The 20,010-nt window shown below is 38.6% G+C and overlaps 1 protein-coding gene across 3 annotated transcripts in view; it reads left to right on the plus strand.

Moving 5' to 3' along the window:
* Positions 1–17,836, plus strand: part of CDIN1 (CDAN1 interacting nuclease 1) — a 130,508-nt gene extending 112,672 nt beyond the window's left edge. The window contains exons 11-12 of one of the 3 annotated variants that reach the window (XM_054198613.1): positions 11,095–11,245; positions 12,040–16,828. In XM_054198613.1, coding sequence (XP_054054588.1) covers positions 11,095–11,230 — 136 coding nt within the window. In that variant the 3' untranslated portion in view covers positions 11,231–11,245; positions 12,040–16,828. Of the gene's footprint in view, positions 1–11,094; positions 11,246–12,039 lie in introns of all 3 variants that reach the window. The other 2 variants (XM_054198615.1, XM_054198616.1) reach the window with 2 other exon arrangements.
* Positions 17,837–20,010: the final 2,174 nt, after the last annotated feature.

The following is a 20,010-nucleotide window of genomic DNA, read 5'->3' on the forward strand; positions in this document are numbered from 1 at the left end:
TACAGCAACCATGGAATTCAGGAGCCGTTTTTAACCTCTGTCCTTCGTTACGGTTTGACCGTATGGCGTGCTTTGGCATTGCAATCACATACACAGAGAGAACACCAGAAAATAAGCACTTTACAACGTGAATAAGAAACAAAAAACTCCTCGCGGTTTTTGGCTGACAAGGGAAAAGGGCAAGACAGCTGCTCACAACAGATACTCATCACTTAATGTACTTTGAGCTTTTAGGCAATGTAAGAACCAAAAACCAAGAAGGTAACTGTGCCGGTGGAGGTTAGCCGAGTCTCAGAAAGGTTGGTAAAGCTGGTTGGTGTTCGGCTGTTAGTGACATTCCAAGCTGCTTACTTGCAAGCTTAATTTATCTTTGCAGGGAAAAACTGTATTTCATTATTTTTCTTCTTGTTGCTTTTCTTTCCTTTTCGTTTTGCTTTTGTCTTAAAGGGAGCAGGGCTGAATAGGATTATCAGCTCGATACCTTATTTTTTCGATTTCATTTAAAAAGAGGTGGCTGGTGCTATCTTTGATGCCCTTAGAAGACTGCCAGCCAGCAATGTTCTTGTATAAAATACGCTGTATATAAAATAAAACTGAGTAAGAGAAACAGTTAAGGCAAAAAGATTATTTCTTACTAGAAGTTTTATGCTTAATGGATTTTTTTTCTTCTTTGGTGTTTTATTAAACTTTTAAAAATATTTAACAATTATGGTTACCAGACAGCTAAACCAGCAAAACCTGAGAAAAATCATCGTATCACACATAATGTTAATACTGTAGCATTTTGCATGGGTTTTATTAATGACTTACCCACTGATGACATTAGACTCCCATTTTCAATACAGCAGTTTTTACAGTGTCTTCCAATTGAATAGTACAGGTGTGTATATGGTACTGACCTTTTGGAAAAAAACCCCTATAGTCACTCTCAGTTTGTTTTGGATTTGTCTAAAAGGGTGTTGCTATATTTAACACTGAGACCTTGTGGCTATTGGGATAATAACCTTCATACCATCTTTGGGAACAGCTAACATATAAATGCCATATATAGAGTAAGTGACTTGACACAAGATCAATCTAGCAATTGCATGGCAAAGATTAAAAAAAAAGAAACCAACCCATAGGCATACGGAGTCCAACTTGTCTTCCACTATTTTCAACATATTCTTATATGAGGGAAAACATTCATACTAATGTGATTTTATTGTGTTGCAGACTTCTTGCTCAGTTCTCATCAGACATGGATTGTAATATGTCACTGGCTATCTCGACACAGCTTTTAAATCTTCACATTTTCCTCTGATTCTTCCTCTCCCTCTTTCTAGGCTCCCTTACACAGCAATGTACATTTGTATTTCTTCCTTTTGAACAGAATTCTGTACCTTAACAGTGAGCCCAGAAAGGTTCACTGCACCGTAAGCAAAGAAAGTTGAAATGAAATTGTTTCTAGTGTTGGTATGTACTAAGAAAGAACAAATAACTTGTAAATAAATCTAAATAGCGTTATGAATTTTTCAGAAGGTGCCATGCGGTAGAGCTGTGTTTGGCTGATAGATACAAATAAAGTGTGAAGTGTGTTGTGTGTGTGTATAAAGTGAAGGAGACAGAAGGCAAAAAGCTGTTCCTTGTGGAAAAGGAAAGTAGATTTCTTTGCACATCCCCAGTTATGCACTTATTTGATCTAATAATTAATGTAACAATCCTATAAATTGCCTTGATGGTCTCCTAAAATCACTAGAACAGTCTTCACCTAAAACCATGTGAAATGTTCTTGTGGTCGTCTGAGAGACTGGATATTATGCAAGTGATACAAGTTGCTATTTAAGACTTACATGTCTTAGGACGCACTCTTTTTCTGAATAACATCTAAAAATTAAGTTATTTTCAAAAGCGAAGTGGGGCAGGGCCAACATGAACTGTACAGGTACTGGGTGTACGTATCAACTGGGAGACAAGCTGAAGAGCCCCAGGCATTAGACCGAAGTGATAGATGGATAATGAAAAGAGTGAATGCCAGGCACAGTTACAGTTTGCCAGCGAATTCCAAAGGCAGCAACAACATTCCAGGTGGGAGGAGGTGTTTGCTTCCCTTCTGGGCGGGCGTCAGGTGCCACAGTAACAGGCAGCAGGCATAGTCCTTTCTTTTTCATCTGTTCCCTGCTTAATATGGATAGGTGACTTGCACTTTGAGAGACAGTAAATTTAAGTACAGCATCACACATAAAATATTTCTGCCTGTCAATTACGCACAATAGTGTGTTTGGCAGTTAACCGCTAAGCAACATTGTGTGAAGATACTCACTGTGATTTACTATCCGGTCTTGGACTAATTCTCTGATCTGGGAAGTTGGAAGCACAAACGAGCTGTCCTCCATTTGTTAATTCATCTGTTACGTTGTTTGTTTTATTGTATATTTGTGTATAAGGATTCGGAGGTACAGAATTGTCTAATAATTCATTCAAAATATCTTGACGTAGCTTTAACGCCGGTTCCAAGATATATACTCAGCAAATGCCAAACGCACAGGTATACAGTGCATTTATTTATCAACATTTCAGCTATCAAAATTTGCTGAACAACTTTTCCGCTTAGTTTGGTTTTATTTTACAATAATTATTAAGCAGAAATCAGTTGCTGTGAGAACAGTTCTGCCTCCTCTGTTAAATGCACTTGTGGCATATCCTGTCACTCTGGCAAGCGCTGTCACCAGATACACAGCTGCACAGAAAGAAAGGATTGCCGCAAACTATGAGGCGCTCACAGATTTTTCAGATATCATCTTGCGCTGGCCTTAGGATGGCCTGTTACTTCCAGCCCTAAAAATAAACAACGATTAATCACCCAATGGCAACAGGAGTTGACCAGCGCTTATGGCTGCCTGGACCTCAATCTCACCGTGCTCAAAAGCTTTTCTCATGGTTTCTGTCACCCGGCGTAAGAGGTGGTTTGCAGCCAGGCATTCCTTTGGGAGGACTGCTGTGAGTTTAACAAAATGTTTGAAATAACCTCAGCAACTCCTCTCAACACTGATCCGCAGCTTCAAACGTGCAGAATCAAACAATAGCGGCCTTGCATCGACAGTCCCTGGAGAGCGAACTCATGGCATAAGGTTTTCTCAGGGAAACCGAGTAACAAGCAAGTACCTCGGGAAGGGCCGTTCTCTGCCTGGGTTTAATCAGAAAACGTTGCTTCCAGCAACAATAAATGGAATAATTCTGTAATGCAAACAGCCACCTTTTCTCCCTGCCTTTTCAAAGGGTAGCAACATTCTTCCAGTGTCTTAACTGGTAAATGCAAGTGGCACGACTTAAATAGAAGTAGCGCGGCTTTAGTAAACTAGCCGTCAGGTTGCATGTTGCAGGATGGAAGAGTATGGCTGCTTTGAACTGGAACACACTGATGCACTTGTAGAGGTGCAGTAAAACAGTGTGCTAACCCTGAATTATAAAATAAAAAACATGTAGATGCAAGAGCTAATACAGAATGTTAGACAGTCTCCATCAGAAAGGAATTTATGAAACTTCCGAAAAGGAAGATGTAGAAGCTTTCTCATATTGTGCATTTCAGATTGAGATTTTTTGGTTGAGCTTCTTCTAGTTATGCCCGTCGTCCAGGGTGCCTGAATCCACTTTGCCCTGTATTGAGGTGGTTATATTCCAGGGAAACTTGGACCTATCTCCAAATTACCAAGTCAGGTACCTGGAACACTGTCAATTATCTCTTTCAGATGGGTACTGGCACTAACTTCCCAGGCAGGTAAAATGCCTTGTTTTCCAAAATGCATACCCAAGTGATCTCCGCTAAAGCCAGAGACACCTTTGGCCATAATTTCCATGAAACGGTCCAGCAGTATAAGGATTAACAATTTCTTTTCTAAAATGTTTATGTGAGTACCGTGTTAATTTTCAGTACGTCAGCCCAGTCCTGCAGTGCAGGCAGTCTCTCTTTACAACACAAAACCTTACAGTCTGGCGTGCAAAGCATCTACCTGCTCTTGAAAATGCTGAGACTGAAAAAGAAAATGTTTTACCTTAAGCACGCACGGCCACTTTGAGAGATGAACATCTGGAATACTATTAATAAACGACAAAATAATATGTTTCAGTAGAAGTTAGGGCATGAACCAACAAAACTTGAGAAATTCAAAGTTCACTCAAGGCTCTCTTGTCTTAATGACAAGCTGCCTTAAGCCAGTCTGTGTTTTCTTTCTCACTCACTGCATCAGTCTTCACTTAGAAAGCCTTGATCCTTGTAAATCAGTGTAACCTTAATGTTATTTAATCATAGCTTTTAAAAGTTAATTTCCATGAGAACTACATTTTAAAAAACCCTAACTTGTCATTGAGGATTATAAAAATCCTTTATTTGCCTGGAGAACAGTACTCAGATCTGAATGAATAAGTGTAAGTGAATAATGTGTTTCGACAGTTTGTTTATTAAAAATGTATTATGCAGCTAAAATTTATATTGTATTTATAATATTTTAATGACAGTGACTTGCACACTTTTTGGTGCATTCTATTAATACGCATTTAAAAATTGTGCTGTGCAAAATCCTAAAATATTTTAAATGGTCTCTTATATCCACATAAATATCACTTGATTTGTTTTTATTTCTCCAAGTGCCAAAAGCAATTAAATCATATTATAAGCCTGATGAAATGCTGCTATTTGATTGATCCCTTAACAGTCTCATTGCAGAGATAAAAAGACAGCTAGTATTAGTAAAAAATAAAGCTCATTAAGATTTAATCATATCCAAGGGAGGCGTGACTATAGAGACAGAGGCCTGATATTAGTTTCCATCCACCTTTTTTTTACCTGACAACTCCAGCTTCCACATCAACTGCGTATAGCGTCAATATCTGGCATTCACAGGAATGCCTACCTTGCTCAGCCCAAAAGAAATTCCCACTTCTCAGTGAAAACCTTCTTAGAAACGGCAGTCTCGTAGATTATTAGCAGTCTTTAATTTTTTTCCTTGTCTTTAGTAAAAATAAGACTTTCCCCAGCTACTGTGGTAACATCAAAGCTTAAAGCAGATTAGGTTTTGCTTGCTTAATTTTACCTTAAGCAGCATAAACTGGATGCCTGGATCCTTGGGACATAATATGCTGATAACTTCTCTGTGTGAGGCTTGATATAGGGCTTGCTAGCTCCATGGACAAGTTTCCTATTATCTTTAAAAGTATGCGATCAGAACTTGTTAAACTTTTTCTTGAGCCACGTTTGAAAGCAAATACATTTTTGTGCAGTTGCCACTGCAGGAAGACAATATTAAGTGTCTTAAGGAAGTTGGGCCCAAAAATATTGTAGCCTTCCGAGTTACAGGTTAAGGATCACATTTTTAAAGCAAAAAGTATTCAGTTAATTGATTTTACTAAGTATTGGATATTTTTTTTCTTTTTTTCGACCAGATTTGGTGAAGTCGAAGAAATAAGGTGTAATGCCTTGAAGATATCTTTTATTTAAATCAGTGTGCATGTGTCACTGGATCACAAAAATGTGTGGAGGAGTTAAAAAGTGACAGGGATAATAAAACCCCACAGTTATCTCTGACTTGCATTCAGAGTTTTTAAAATGCACTGTCTTTATGTGCAAGTACCTTTATTTGTTTTTAAAGCTCTATATAAATGAACAGTAGCAGAAATACTTCTTATAAAATATTCGGAACGAGGCTTGTGGTAGCTGCTTAAATGGAAAATTTCTTGCTAATCAAAGTCAGTTTCTGACCAGTGGCTATTAAATGTTTGCCAAGATATATAACGCTGTGTCATCAGCAGTAATAAACTGGTCTAGACGTAAGGAAGTTGGCTGACTGATGCCAATTGACCTTACTTGAAAATGTGGTCTGAAGTTGTTGCCTACTAGCCTAGCTCTGCAAATATCTAAATTCCCCCCGCTGACACAAATGAGACTTTTACAAATACTCTAAAATGACGTTGTGGATCCTTAAACAGTAAACTTATTAGGTATTATAGGGGGGTTCAATTATTATATCTTCAAGGTTTATTAGTACCACAAGTAAAACCAGTTTACTCACAACCGTGATTCTCAAGCACCACGTTAAATTGACTTAGAATGTAATAATATGTTTGTGAATTTCTGTAATTCCCTTTTCCCAGGAAATAAGTTGTGATGTACAAGTGGCAATACTCTAATTTGCTTGATGTGTAAAAAGAAAAAAGGAAACAAAGGCAGCTTTTTAGCTGACACTGTTGATGATCTGACATTAAAAAGTGGGGGACCAGAACGCAGTCCTTTAAAGACACATTCAGATGTGACCTTCGTAATTAAAATCACCAGCCAGGTAGACTGTTGTGCTTTCATATAATGTGAATGCTCATCTGAATGTGTTTGATAAAATATTTGCTTAAATACATGCATATTAGAAATAATAATTCATATGCCAGCATTTCATTATCAGAGTCACTTGGAATTAAAATTATTTACATTATGCTGAGACGCATACAACCCATCTATAACAAATAGACTAAGAATAAATAAAGTGAACATTTATTTAAGAACAATTGCAAGATGTTTTACATTTCTGCTCAGTATCGAGCAGTGTGTTGAAAATGCATTTTTCATAAAACCACATGCAAGGCTTTTTGATGGTGAAAAAATCCACTCACAACAGCCACATGTCTAGGCAAATCCTTAGAAGCTAGGGTGGACCCCACACAGACATTCCAGAAGAAAAGACATTACTAGAAAGTAGTTTCTCTTGAAGTGAAGTAGAATATGTGTGAGCCTACTAGGCCACTTTGATAAATAAATAAAAGTCTTTTTTCTTTTCTAGCACAAAACTAGTTCAACTGGAGGGCAAGTTAAACGCAGATTCACTTTTTACTTGGGTTTTTTTTTTCCCTTTTTTTTCTTAAGCGATCCCTTGGCTTATACAAAGATGCAATTATTATTTTTTTTTTTTAAGAAAAAGAACCATTTGGCTTTGGGTTATCTCAGTTTACCTTCCTGGCTTTTCAGCATATCTCCGTGAAACTCCTTTCCAAGAACAAAGCCCAGTGTCCCAAGATTATCGATGTACAAATCTGTACTCCTTTAACTATGGGTTTCTTTCAAGATCGGTGTCATTAAACCAGTATAAAAGATCCTCTGAACACTCCTAAAGTAGCGCAGAGCTGACTTATTTAGAGTAGTATGCTCAGACATAAGTTTTATCTAAAGCACTGTTGAGCCTGTAACTATATTTAACTATACTTCAACTATATTTTACTATCTCCAGCATCTATCTCAAGTGCTTCAGTTCATTCTTTGAAAGACACCGTCTGCTGCCCTGAAGACTAATTTTAGTCTTCCATATCAAGCCTAAATTAGGCCTAAACCAGTCCATGGGCTTTTGTAATCCTGCTCTCTTCTTGCCATGCCATGGGGTCCATCCGCGTCTTCCCTCCCTTTTGGCAATTCTGGAGCTCTGACCCCGCTCTAAAGTGCAGCTGGGCTGGCTTTGGCTGCCTTGTAGTCACAGCTTCTACCGTCAAAACTAGACAATGACTAGATCAGGACGTATGTAATGGCAACTACATATATATTGGTTGATCTTTATGTAAACCGATGCAACCTGCGTGGGCAATTTTCACTTGCTGTGTTTATTACGTTCTGAAGGAAGCTTACCTCTATATTTCCTGTTTATTGTGTTTTTACTGCGTGGAATTAACCAGCCTTAGTTACTTAGATTTCTTTTCAGCTTTAAAAAGAAACGCCATATAAAAATGAAGTTCTAAAAGTAATCATTTCACTGGAATAGGTAGAACTACAGTTTTTTTGTAACTTTTGGACGATTTCCTTCACACCTAAGCTTTATAGGTGTATATATAGGTGTATATATATAAGCTTTTTTTTTCCTCCCTAAAAACAGGGAAGGAAAAATACAAGTTAAGCACATTTTTAGGGATTTATACAATTTTTCTGAGCAAGAACAAAATCCGTAGGAGTCCATAGTTTGTACATTCTAAGCTTGATTTTCATTTTATGCTTAAACTTTCTCCAGTGTGTCTTTCATATGAAATGGGACAACCTGGCCTATAATGCATACCGTATCTGTATCGTTTTCGAACCATTTGGTACATTTAACATTTCTTCTCCTCCTCAGAGCTACTAAATGAGCCCCCCTTTCCATAGCAATACTAGGTGAGCATTCTGTCATTTTAATTTATTATCCTGGGTAAACCAGGGTTAGTCACTAACTTGTTAAATGTTATGATTGATGCAGAAATAAATTTGTAGCTTTACTTTGGAATTCACGGCGCCGAGTTTCGTTCTTCATGGTGTCATATCTGCACTTTGGAATGAGTCGAATTAAAAAGGATAATTCTTACTTCTAGGTTACACTTCCCTACCTCATCCCCTTACACAAAAAGGTTAAGTGTCTTTTCAAATTAAGGCAGCAGTAATTAACCAGTGGCATTGTTTGTGATTTGCCAACTCTGGGCGTTAATGAGAGAGAAATTAGCACTTAGCAGCAGGAGTTCCTGATAGTCAGTGGCAAATGCTTAATGTGCCAGCAAGTTAATTTTGGTCTTAAGTACTGTACTTAAGTGTTTTGAAACAAAAGCGTGGTATGTTTTTTATGTGAGCATAAATACGGGCTGTGTGATATAGAGCTATAATAGAAGGAATGACACAAAATAGTGGAAAAAAGTGCGACCTAGGCAGCACAGGGCACATAGTTTTGCTGTAATAACATAGTCAAAAGCAGGATTGGTGCATGTTTTCATGCTAAAGATGTACTTGCTCCTGCAATTAACAGTATGCAGATGTTCTTGTACATAAATTTTATCATCAAATTTGACATTTCTGAACATAATCTTTTTAGCACAAAATATTCCTGAAAACCCGTGCTTGAGCTGTGGTGATTTGCTAGAAAGACGTAAATTAGCCCTTTGAGAAGTCTCGAAGTACTAATTTTATTAAGAATTGCAGTTTCAAAAAAATAAGTTAACAAATCACTTAAGCGCAATGCCCCATGCGTTTTATGGCGGACAGGGGATTCAGACTGCCACGCAGAGCAAAATGAGCCCTTCAAAACTTGGGCTGAGCAGCTGCTCATTAGCACCAAGACTTTACCTGGCAAAGGCGCTTGTAGTGAGTAAGTACTTGTGTACATTTTGTAGCTTCTGCCTGGAATAAAATAGCCCATTAGAAATGTAAGGTCTGCTCCCTGTCTTCTGGGGATTTTTGCTTTTAAAATAACCGCGGTCAGTACATAAGTACATCTCCACCCAATTAACCCTTTTCTGTGCTTCGTTGATGTGAGAACAGATACGTAACTCAGGTGAAATAACAAAAGTAAGGCCCATCCTGTATCAGCAAATCACTGCCTCTCACCAGAGGCAGTGAGCGTTAGTCCTTGGCCTCACTTACCATTTGAGCCTCGTTAGGTCAGCTGGCCTCTGTGGCACACCTCGGCCCCACATGAACTTAAGCAAAGGAAAATGGAGAGAAGCCCTCAGAGACGGTAGAGGCTGAAGTTGTTGGCCAGCCAGAGAGAACTCAGGAATTGGGGCAGGCAGCATTGTCCTTCCCTATGAGCCACTTTTTACTCTTTGCTTTATTCAATGCTGCACATGTTTGAATCTGTTAGCTGGTATAGCTGGATTTGTCAGAGTTTTAACTTTTCCACTTTCAAATATCATCTTTTCAGTTGCAAAAAGCGCATGTGCCAATGTTGCCTCGGCTATGCTGAGCAGTAATTTACTTTGCCACTAAACTGCGGCCACTTCTAGGTTGACAAGTAGTAGCCAGAAACCAACATGTTACAACGCTATGCAGCAGTTTTGGGCAAAAGAGTACCGTATCTAATTGAAACTGCAGGAGGAAGCCACAGGGGTTTCTTCTTCCTTTGATGCCTGTTCCATTACATGAGCACATCGAATAGAGTTTTCCCTCCATTGTTAGAAAGAAACCACCCTAATGAAGCCAGTCTGGCACTACCCACGGTTTTGAGTGCTTGTATTGTCTGCTAAGTGGACATTTAGGTTACCGTGCATCCCCCCTACACACACACGCATTTTTATTATAATTAAACATTAACAAAAATTGGCTACCATATTGGTTGAGTCCTGAGCACGGCTCTGCATATAAACCATTACATGACATTCTATTGAACTTTTTCTTGTACAGACGGTATCTAACAGCTCATCCTGCACTGTTGGTTTTGGCAAGTTCGCTACAGCATATAATAAATCAAGGAAAGAAAAAGCTTTTTGGCCTCATGTTGTACAGACTGCTGTAATGTTAGACTACAGAAAGCAGTTCTGTTTTTAGACATCCTTTTACTAACCCAACATTCATAATTTATGATTTCACTGTAAAATTCCTGCAACACTACACCAAAAGTAGTGCTGCCCTTTAATTAAGTGCTCTCAGTAGGAAAAACGTGAAACTGATGTGCAAAACATATCGCAGTACACAGTGATTGATAGTGATTACTTCTTTATGAACCCAGCCTGAAGGTCTGAACTTCCTGATGGGTAAAATAGTCCATGGGGCTACTTCCTGAGATTGCCTAGTGGGGATCAGTCAGCGTTAGCAATATCTGAGGAATTCCTGAGGCACATTTCAGAGACGTTACAGCAGAAACTTTCTGTTTCTTTCTAAATTGGGCTTTGCCTTAATAATTACCCGAATAATAGCTCGTTGCAGAGATTATATTTTAAAGATTCGTTGTTATCTTCATGGTGTTATAATTTGGATGAACTGTGACTTCCATAAACCCCTGTATTTTTAATGCCTGCATGTCCCAATCTGAAAAAGCAGAGAGCATGGCAAGAGAGACTTCTGTATGTATCAAAATTAGTAGATGTTACTAGGATTTAAGGCATAGGTCTTTTTTTACTGATATGTGCAGGGTATTCAAAGCAAAAAGCAAAACTCTAATTGTTTGAGTCTCTAAACAGCATTTTTATTCATGGAATCAGATATTAATGACATATATCAATTCTGCATTGACTGAAATTTGAAAATTAAATGGAAGTCAAATTTTGCAGTGAAATTAACAGATTTACTTGTGTTGGAGTCGCAGAGGTGGCGAAGTTCAGTCACTTAAGTTCATTTTCCTTTTTGCTTGATAGATTTGGCCCTGGATTGGTCATCTACTGGTATGGATTTATTGAAGAGCTGGACTGCCATCGTGAACGTGGTATCCTGCTAAAAGACTGCTTTCCTACTGACATTGTGACTCTGCGACACAGCATGGCTCAGCGCTGATGTTGGGAGGAAGAGGTAAATCCGGAAGCAATTTTACTTTCCTGCAGTGTAAACTAATGGCAGCATCTGCCCTGAACTTCAGCTGAACTCCTGCTGCCTGCCCTTATGCTACTGCCTCTTTACACAAACATATCAAGAGTTTCTGTTTTGCTTCAGACCTCTGTTGTGATCAGCCAAAAGAGACAGACACAACCCACTCGTTATCAGCATTTCTGTCTCTGTCAAACAGCTAGTTTCTAGATACTCATAATCTTTCTTCCTTCCGGATGGCTTCTTCTAGCATTCTAAACAAAGACAAAAATGCAGAGGCTGAAAGGTGCAACTTTCAGTTCTCATCCCTGTTACGGAGTCGCCTTTAAAAATAAGTGGCTTTTTTATGGTTTCACTCACAAGTTTATTCAGCACTAGTGATCTGGCTGGAACACCGATGCTGATGTGGGAAGTTGGTAAAGACTGTTATTCTGGGGCTTAAAACAATATAATGCAGAGCTCATAAAGCCCAAGTGGTAAGACAGGATCCTGTAGTTTCTGGCTGTTACGGTAAATAGCCAGATTTTGAGAGAATAATTGTATATGTGTTTTGTCACTGTCTGATTGCTAAAATCAACAATGGAGTCCCAAGTTAACAATTACAAAATAGATAATCTAAGTTAGGGATTTTTTTTGGGGGGGAGGGGAAGTGAAGAGCAAGGATTTATTTTATCTTTATGAGCCTGTGAAGTTTGGGGGTTAGTTTTGTGGGTTTTTAAATAAGTAGTTTAATGACTCAAAAATAACTTGTGTTTTGTCTTCTCTTCCCCACCCCCCAGGGAATCTATACCTAGGAATTTTTCTCTTAACTGACTTTAAGGAAGGAATCTGTCTTGACCCCTGTAGGTACTATAACATGCAATTTTCTGGCGTACTGAAGTCCAAAAGAACAATGCGCAGGAGCTCTCTGTGGGTTACTTCTGAAGATTATAATTCTGATGTTCAAGAAGGGGAGTGAAAAGAAGATAGAACAGTGCTTCACACTGGATCAGTTCCACAAGACAAATAAAGCACGCGAATGGGCATAAGTTTTGTGCGTATTTATGTATTTTTGTAAGAAAGAGCATTGTTTTTCTCTTGCTGGAACCACCGAGATCAGAGGTCTATTGCGGTGGGTGTCAGCCCTCCTTGAAGTTTTGAGGAGCTCAGTCTCATTCTGTTTCCATCTCATCGCCACTCGGAGGGGCAGTATTGGGCCTCAGGTTTGTGCTTTCAGTTAGAAGTTTCTTAACGGTTGCAGCTTATTGGACGTGACGCTCTTTAATAATCTTTTCTTTGCTAACTTGCATTCAGGAAAGGACTAAATATTTTAAAAAGTCAATCAGAGTTTTTCATATACGCTCACCATTTTCAGAGAAGTTAAGCAGAGGTACGGATTCTGTTGTAGAGTTAAAGGTGTGATAACAGTCTCCCTAAAGCACAAGTTGATAACCTCTTCCATAAGGAAAGGCTCTTTAAAGCATTACCATCCATATTCATCATCTTTTTCAGCTGAGGTGATACTTTGTGCGCCTGTGTGATTTCAAAAATCACATGCAGACTTTTTACAGTCTTGCCTTGAGTTAAAAGAAAGGGTATTAATCCTGGTCGGTTTTTTTTCAGCTATAGTTTTCAGATGCATACCCAGTATTTTTATTTTTGAATTTTTAGTTCTTTCTTTAACACCTTTTGGTTAGTTTGAAATAGGAGTTTATCATTTTGACTAATCTTTAATTTTCAGGAAAAAAAATATCTTTAGTCTTGCTAGTACTCTGTCCCCAGCTGCAGAAATAAGCCAGTATAGCTCCACTACGGTGAGTTATTGTTGCATAGAGATTATTTTCTTGGGTTCGAATGTGTTGTAGTGGAAAGATTTATTTTTTAAGAAATATTCAAACACCTGTAACTCATTTATGTTCAACTATTTAAGGTATTATGCTTAGCTTATTTTACCCGACCAGCTTTAAGCATCTGCCCGTAAAGATACACAGAAGCAATCTGTGAAGTGTACCTGCCTGATGCTACACAGGAGCTGCATTGAGGGTGTTGCTGCCCCTGGGACTTTTAACTGCGGTTTAGGTTAGTGGGATGTGTGAAATCAAGAAGAGGATAAAAAAAGAAGAAATAAATGAACATTATCGTAGCAGAAAATTCAGAAGGAATGGTTGTCTGAGTGAAATGGGTTTTAAGGGCAAACTGAATTTGTTTTAGCTAGTGCATATGCTTCCTGTTGTATGAAATCATTTAAATCAGCTCTTACATGATGCACTAATGCTGCTTTTTTCTTTTTGAATAAATTAAATTTATCTGCACAGATGTTGAAAATTCTGCTCAACCTCCATCAAAGCTTTGCTTTATTTGTTTTTACATTAAACAAATTTATGTGGGGACACACAGATAAATCAGGTTAGGCTTGTATTTGTTTATTTATTCCTCTACCTAATGCTGTGACATAACAGGTTGGAAAGCAGTACAGCTGTCTTTAATCAAAGCTTTGACCTCATCTTTATATATTGCCCCCTTTAAAAATCTTTGTATTAGAATGAAGATGAAATAAGCCACAAAAGTGTACATACTGTACTAATTTCATTACAGGCTATTGAACGAGCTTTGCCACCGTGAAAATTATGTTCTCTCACTATTTTAAATGCTGAAAGCAAACACTGAAAAAAATTAAGACTACTTTGATATTCCTTCTTGTATCTCACAAAAAAAACCATCATTTGTGTATTTTCTCTATCGGATGTAAAGATCAACCTTAATATTAAAGAGGAGAGACTACTGTTTGTGGGTTGTTTGTTGTTTTTTTTTCCCTTAAACAACGCTGTAGTCATTAGAACCTTAACATTAAAGCCAAATCCAGTTTTATGGAGTATTCTGTAGAGTGTGCTAATGAATTACGCCAAGCTAGAAAACAGAAGTGTGCATAAAACTGAATGATGTTCTCACTGGCATATATAGACTTGCCAAGCATCTGCTCTTACAGGCACTGTAATAAGGCCTGTTCTGAGCTTTAGGAATTGATGTAATTGTGTTGAACAAGGAAGTAAAACTTCCTTGTATAGGAGAAACAGCACAATGGTGGGTCGCACTCTAGTATAAAAAGAAAACATTTTTTACCATTCCTGTGTTATGGGGACGTATTATTAGTAAGAGTTTAATAATCTTTCCCTAAAGCCAGCTCAGAGCAGAATAAAGCTTCTGACCTAAAGCTGAAGAAAAAGGACCAAATGTCTTACTGTGCTTACCTCATTACTGTTTTATCACCTTAATAGTACTGATAGTTAACCGTAGAATAGTTTGGTTAGAAGGGACCTTAAAGATCATCTAGTTCTAACCGCCCTGCCATGGGCAGTTCATGAATAATTTTTCATCCTATTTTGTTATATTCGCTCATTCAAAAAGTCATTCTTTCTTGGTATTTGCTTTTGGATTTCTCCACCCATCCAGACTACTACTGAAGACTGTTCATGGCTCTTTCCATTTGCATTTAAATCCCCCCCTTTTAATTTTCCATCTTTTTTAACCATTTTGCATTTATTTATTCAGTGTCCTCCTATTTGCCCTTGTTTCCCTTTTGAAAAGCTTGTCCTATGTTTTCTGCTGCCTCCTTCTGTTTCCGATACTACATCTGAGGAGTGCTGTTTCCAGTCTACGTGCATTTGGTCTGACCACCACCTCAAGCAATTTTGCTCTTACTCTAGTTTAAGTAGCAGCTTTGGGTACCAGGCAGACTGTCCTCAAATTCCCACACTGCGTTGTAACGGAGGAGCATCGTGGTGCTCATCTTCATTCTCTTGGTTTGAAATGCAGGTCGTTCCTGCAGGCTGGGAACGTTCACAGAGCAGAGCACTAGCGCAGTGCAGTTGCTCCGCTATTGAGAGTAGAGTCGCACAAAGGACAAAGTTAAGAGTGCATTTGTGCTACTAGAAAATAGGCATAGCCGGTGTTAGGAATTTAGCTGTTAGAGCGGTCTCTCTCATTAAGGAGACGTGCTTTCTGCGAGTCCATGCCTAGCTTGCGCAGCACTTCTGCAAGAAGGTCCGTTGAAGTCAAAGGTTTAGCTTTCCTCCTGTGCCAAAATCCGCTTGGCTCGGAAGGGAAAAGGTGGCTGGCTCCCCGTTTTCAAACCATACTCGTCCTGGCAAAAGCTTGTACATCCTACAGGTTGTTCTTATTTCCCAGACTTGATTGCGAGTCCTCAAGGATCAACAAAAAGTACAAAGAATTGAACTCGAATCTTCCTTTTACTTCAGCTGAAGTAGTCTCGCTATTTAGATAGCTTCTGAAGGCATCTTCTGCACTTAGACTGTGAATACAGGTGAGAAAAACAGTTGTTAGAAACATGCTTTTGTTATTTCAAGGATGAGATTATAAATACATTAGGACAAATGCTGCTCAAGTATTAATTTAATATTATGGAACGAAATGGGAGGCTGCCTGCAAAAACAACAACAAAAAAAATTCCTCCTATCGTGTTATTCTAAGTCACAAAGGGCCATTTGTTGCGGATTTGCAAGTTACTCAGAAATAGCTGTTTTATTACGTTGACAAAAGAAGAAACCTCAAGGGCTTGCTCTTTACAGTGGTGTGATAGGAACCTGAAGTGTGCCTGTTGAAAAATGAACCAGCTAACAATGGGAGCTTGGCAGCAACTTCACCATTTATAGAGAAACCGTCTATCTAGGACGATCTGTATAAAATAGACCTCGCTTAGGTTAGGGAAAGGTCACAAGTTACACAAAGTTTGGATAGTCTAAATGCGTTACTCAAAACTAACTCTCCTGTGTATAGTAAATATTATTTGAACCTGTATTATTAAGAACATGCCAGGATTCAAAAGATTAAATAAGGAAGATGTAATTATGAGCTAAATAATAAACAGAGCAGTTTTAGTTCCCCTTGTGTTTTTCACTTTCCTGCTATTGTTTCATATATGGCTGTTATACAAAGAGCAGCTTAGGTCAGCTACTATAAATTATGGGTTTCGTACAATAGTAATCTACCAAAATTATTTCAAAGCTGGATCAAAGAGCTTCAAAAGACTTTTCAAAAACTTTTCCACATAATAACAAGACTTCATTTTGATGCCCTATTTTTATAAGGATTTCTTGATGTAGAGTTGCGTCTTGCAGTATTCAGCTACTTGCATTGATACATGAGATTTGCATAATTTATTTGCAGCCTCAAATAAGCATGAAATGGTAATATCAAAAAGCCTCTTTTTAAATACGTTACCTGGTGCATTTTTCGGGCTAGGTTTTTAGTCTGATCTAGGCGAAAAGACTTTTGTTTGTTTGGTTTTTACGAAAACTAGCAAGATTTCAAGTGGAATTTTATCTGACTTCCTTCCCTTTACAAACGTAGAAATCATATTTGCAATGAGAGCAATCATTCAGGATGATAACGATAATTCTTCTTGGTAGCTCGTAGCTGGCGTCGTGTCCCTCTCTATGATGTTGGCCGGCCCTGACTCCTGGACAGCTTTCCCCTAGTCTGAAGAACGGCGTGTCATCTGCACCCGTCCATGGATGTGGCACCGCCGTGTCACAGCAAAGTGAAATGTCAATGCAAGCGTATGGAGACGAGGTAACAATATTGAAACCGTGTCAGTGCACATCTACAGAGACCACGTTACTCTGTCAGGGTGATTTTAGGAAGATCACTTTGAAATGTTAAAATGAAACGAAACTAAGTCAATTAGGTAATAACAATTGAGGTTCAAGGATTAATTGAGGGCCTAAGGTGAAGCCAGTGACCATTAACCCCAGCTAGTTATTAATTCTCAGAGAAATACCCTTGGCTAAGGTTATTCTCATTATGTAGAGGGTTTGGAGTTTTTTCCCCTATATTGTGTAAATACTTCTTGCTGTTGCTTCTAACAGTGATAGCACAAAGTGGTGTTGAAGGGTGGTATAAGGCACATCATTAGTACTAAGTTAAGTTTTTATAGAAAGTGCATACGCCTAATACCAGGCAAACCCTTGGTTGGTGGTGGGGTTCTTTTTAATATAGATATCTAACAGATTGATCTTGATGTTCAGCCGGCTCTGTATAAACAGACAGATTTACTATAATGTATTTACCTCTGAGAATTTGCCGAATGAAAAAAATATGAACGTGGAGAAGTACTAATCCACACAGCAACTATTATTTGTTGCATGGCCCCAGTATTCATTGTTATCATAAAGCAGACATGTGAAACGGTCAAACAAGAATTACAGAACTGTGTCAAACAATAACTATTACATAATTATTTTTTAAAATATCTAAACAAGCACCAAGACAATGTTACATTATGAAAAATCATTTTTCCAGAGTATATGACTGTAGCGTTAAGGCACAAATGTGTGCTATATCATTTATTTAATAATAATGAGAGGTTCTTGCCAAGATCGACGCCTCTTTGGTCCTACGTGCTGTACAAACGCATACAAAGTCCTCCCGGGTCTCTGTCCTAACGAGAGATGACATAGGAGAGTAGGTCAAAGGAATGCAATTGTTTTATTTTTATATATTTATTTATGTAAATACATCTAAATTTATATATAAGTATGTATAATATATACATTCGATTATTTTTGTATTAATTAATACCAGCTACCCTTTCGCTTGTCAAAGTCCCTGTTACTTGCGTGGTCTCTCTAGGTGTGTTGGTAGGCATCTTCAGGGAAGGGCGATAACTCTACGCTTACCCCTGTTGTACAGGATGGTATCCCATGGCTGAGTGCTGATGAAAGCGCGGGGACATGTCAGCGAGTTGACAAGTGACAGTGACGCTGAGAGAGCGTGACACAGAAGAGGGGACGAGCTGCACCTGGAGGAGGCCAGGCCCAGCCCTGCTGAGAGCCGGCAGGTTTTAGAACTCGAAGTGGACGTTTCGGGGCTTCTGTCTCCAGTGTGAAGCTGCACAGATGGGGTCTCACCCCACAAAGTGCCTCAGGGCCACTAAGAACATTTCTGAAAGCGCTTTGAAACTCCCAGTAGAAGAGCACTGTGGAAATGCAGGCTTTATTACAAGAAAACATTTTCCATTACGAATGGAAATACTGGATTAATTTTTATTCTTTTTTCCCATAATGAGCATTCACACCACACTCCATTTTGTATTCTGCCTCAGCATGATAGCTCCATACTGAGTGAAAAAACAAAAATTAGTTTAATCAGTTTGTTTCCAAACACACTTTAAGGAGCCTCATTTTAATGTCTTTGGCATTGCATTACATACAAAATGATGAAATACATTTAGAAAAAATAGTCTGGCTACGTATCATGGAAAAAAAAAAAAGGATGGGCTCAGTTGGGTCTCAAGACATACAGTTTCATCCTTCCTCTGAGGCAAGACTGTCTATACAGATCAGCTTACATGTCTGTCTAATGTATTCTTAAAAAACTCCAACAACGGAGATGCTTAGAAAAATTATGGGAATCCATTCCACTACCCATCTTACGTAGCCAGAAAGATTTTCCAATGTCTTACCGAAGTCTTTTTATGCTATAATAAGCCTGTTACATCTCATCCAGGTATAAATGAATGTGGAGAATCTCTGATGGCTGCCTTCTTTTTCTGACCTTTTCCAAATTCGAATATTGTTTTCTCAACTAAACAGCCTGAACTCTTCCAATATTTTTTTGTAGAAAGTTTTGAATGTTTTGATCATATTTGTTACTCTACGCTAGTCTCTTCCAGTTTGTCTGTGTTATTTCAATCTGGTTTTAGAAACACAGTATCTCATGTACAAGGCCCCCTGCAGTCCCTCAGTGGCGAGTTGGTGGCTGCTCTTTAGTCTGGGGCCCTTTATAAAAGCCCACATCCAGATTCACCCCAAAGTCATAATTTTTTCATCCTATTATTCTTTTCCTTCTTGCATATACTACTTATTAGTGTGTTTTTAGAGTTCTAACTTGCTGACTTCAAGCTACTGTGATCTGTTAAGTTTGAATTCTAATCTCACCCTTTGGAAACACTTAAATATTTGGTGTGGTTCACAAAGTTTTGTACATATGTAATCAGTCTGAAGTCAGTAAGTTAAAACATTTTCAGTGTTTCAAGTCTGTTACCTGGATGAGTTTGATGGTTAGCTGTCACCAATAAACTATAACACTAATGGGATATATCCATCATAGGATATGCTCATAAAACCCCTAACCCCAGTCTTCATAGTCAGAGACGTGGCTTACAGCTCAGTTTGTGAAATAAACCTTTACTAAAAATATGTAGCAGGGAAGAGCCTGCTAAACGGAGCACGCAGCAGCAACAAGCTCTTTTCTTAGGTGTATGTCTGCCACGAAGGTCCAAACTCTCAATTCTCAGAGCTGGTTTAAGTATCTTAACAATTCTGTTACCGCTAGCCCAATTACTCAGCTACCCCCATGAGCTCACACTGACTCGCCAAAAGTTGGAGGCTCCAGTCGACACAAGTTGTCCTGTGCTTTCATTTCCCCCCCAGCCTTTCTGTAAGGTTTGCTGCAGGCAACCAAAGAGGGTAAGAGTTGCATGAGTTGCCTGTGCTCCAGCAACCCACAGCCCCTGGAAACTCAGCAACATTTTCTGGCGCGACAAACACATGTGTCATAGGAATGTGAGGTAATGAGTGCCCTAGATTTACCTCGTCTCCCATTTACCTAATCCATGCTGTACTTAGCTTGAAACAATCCTGTCCGTTAATGCTGTGCATAACTGTTTTATGCTCCTTGACCGGAGATAGATAACTTACTCAAAGCTCATACTAACTACAAAGAAGGAAATTAAGTATCTGACATTTGAGTAA

This window comes from Rissa tridactyla, chromosome 4, assembly GCF_028500815.1.
Source record: "Rissa tridactyla isolate bRisTri1 chromosome 4, bRisTri1.patW.cur.20221130, whole genome shotgun sequence".
NCBI classification, from domain to species: Eukaryota; Metazoa; Chordata; class Aves; order Charadriiformes; family Laridae; genus Rissa; species Rissa tridactyla.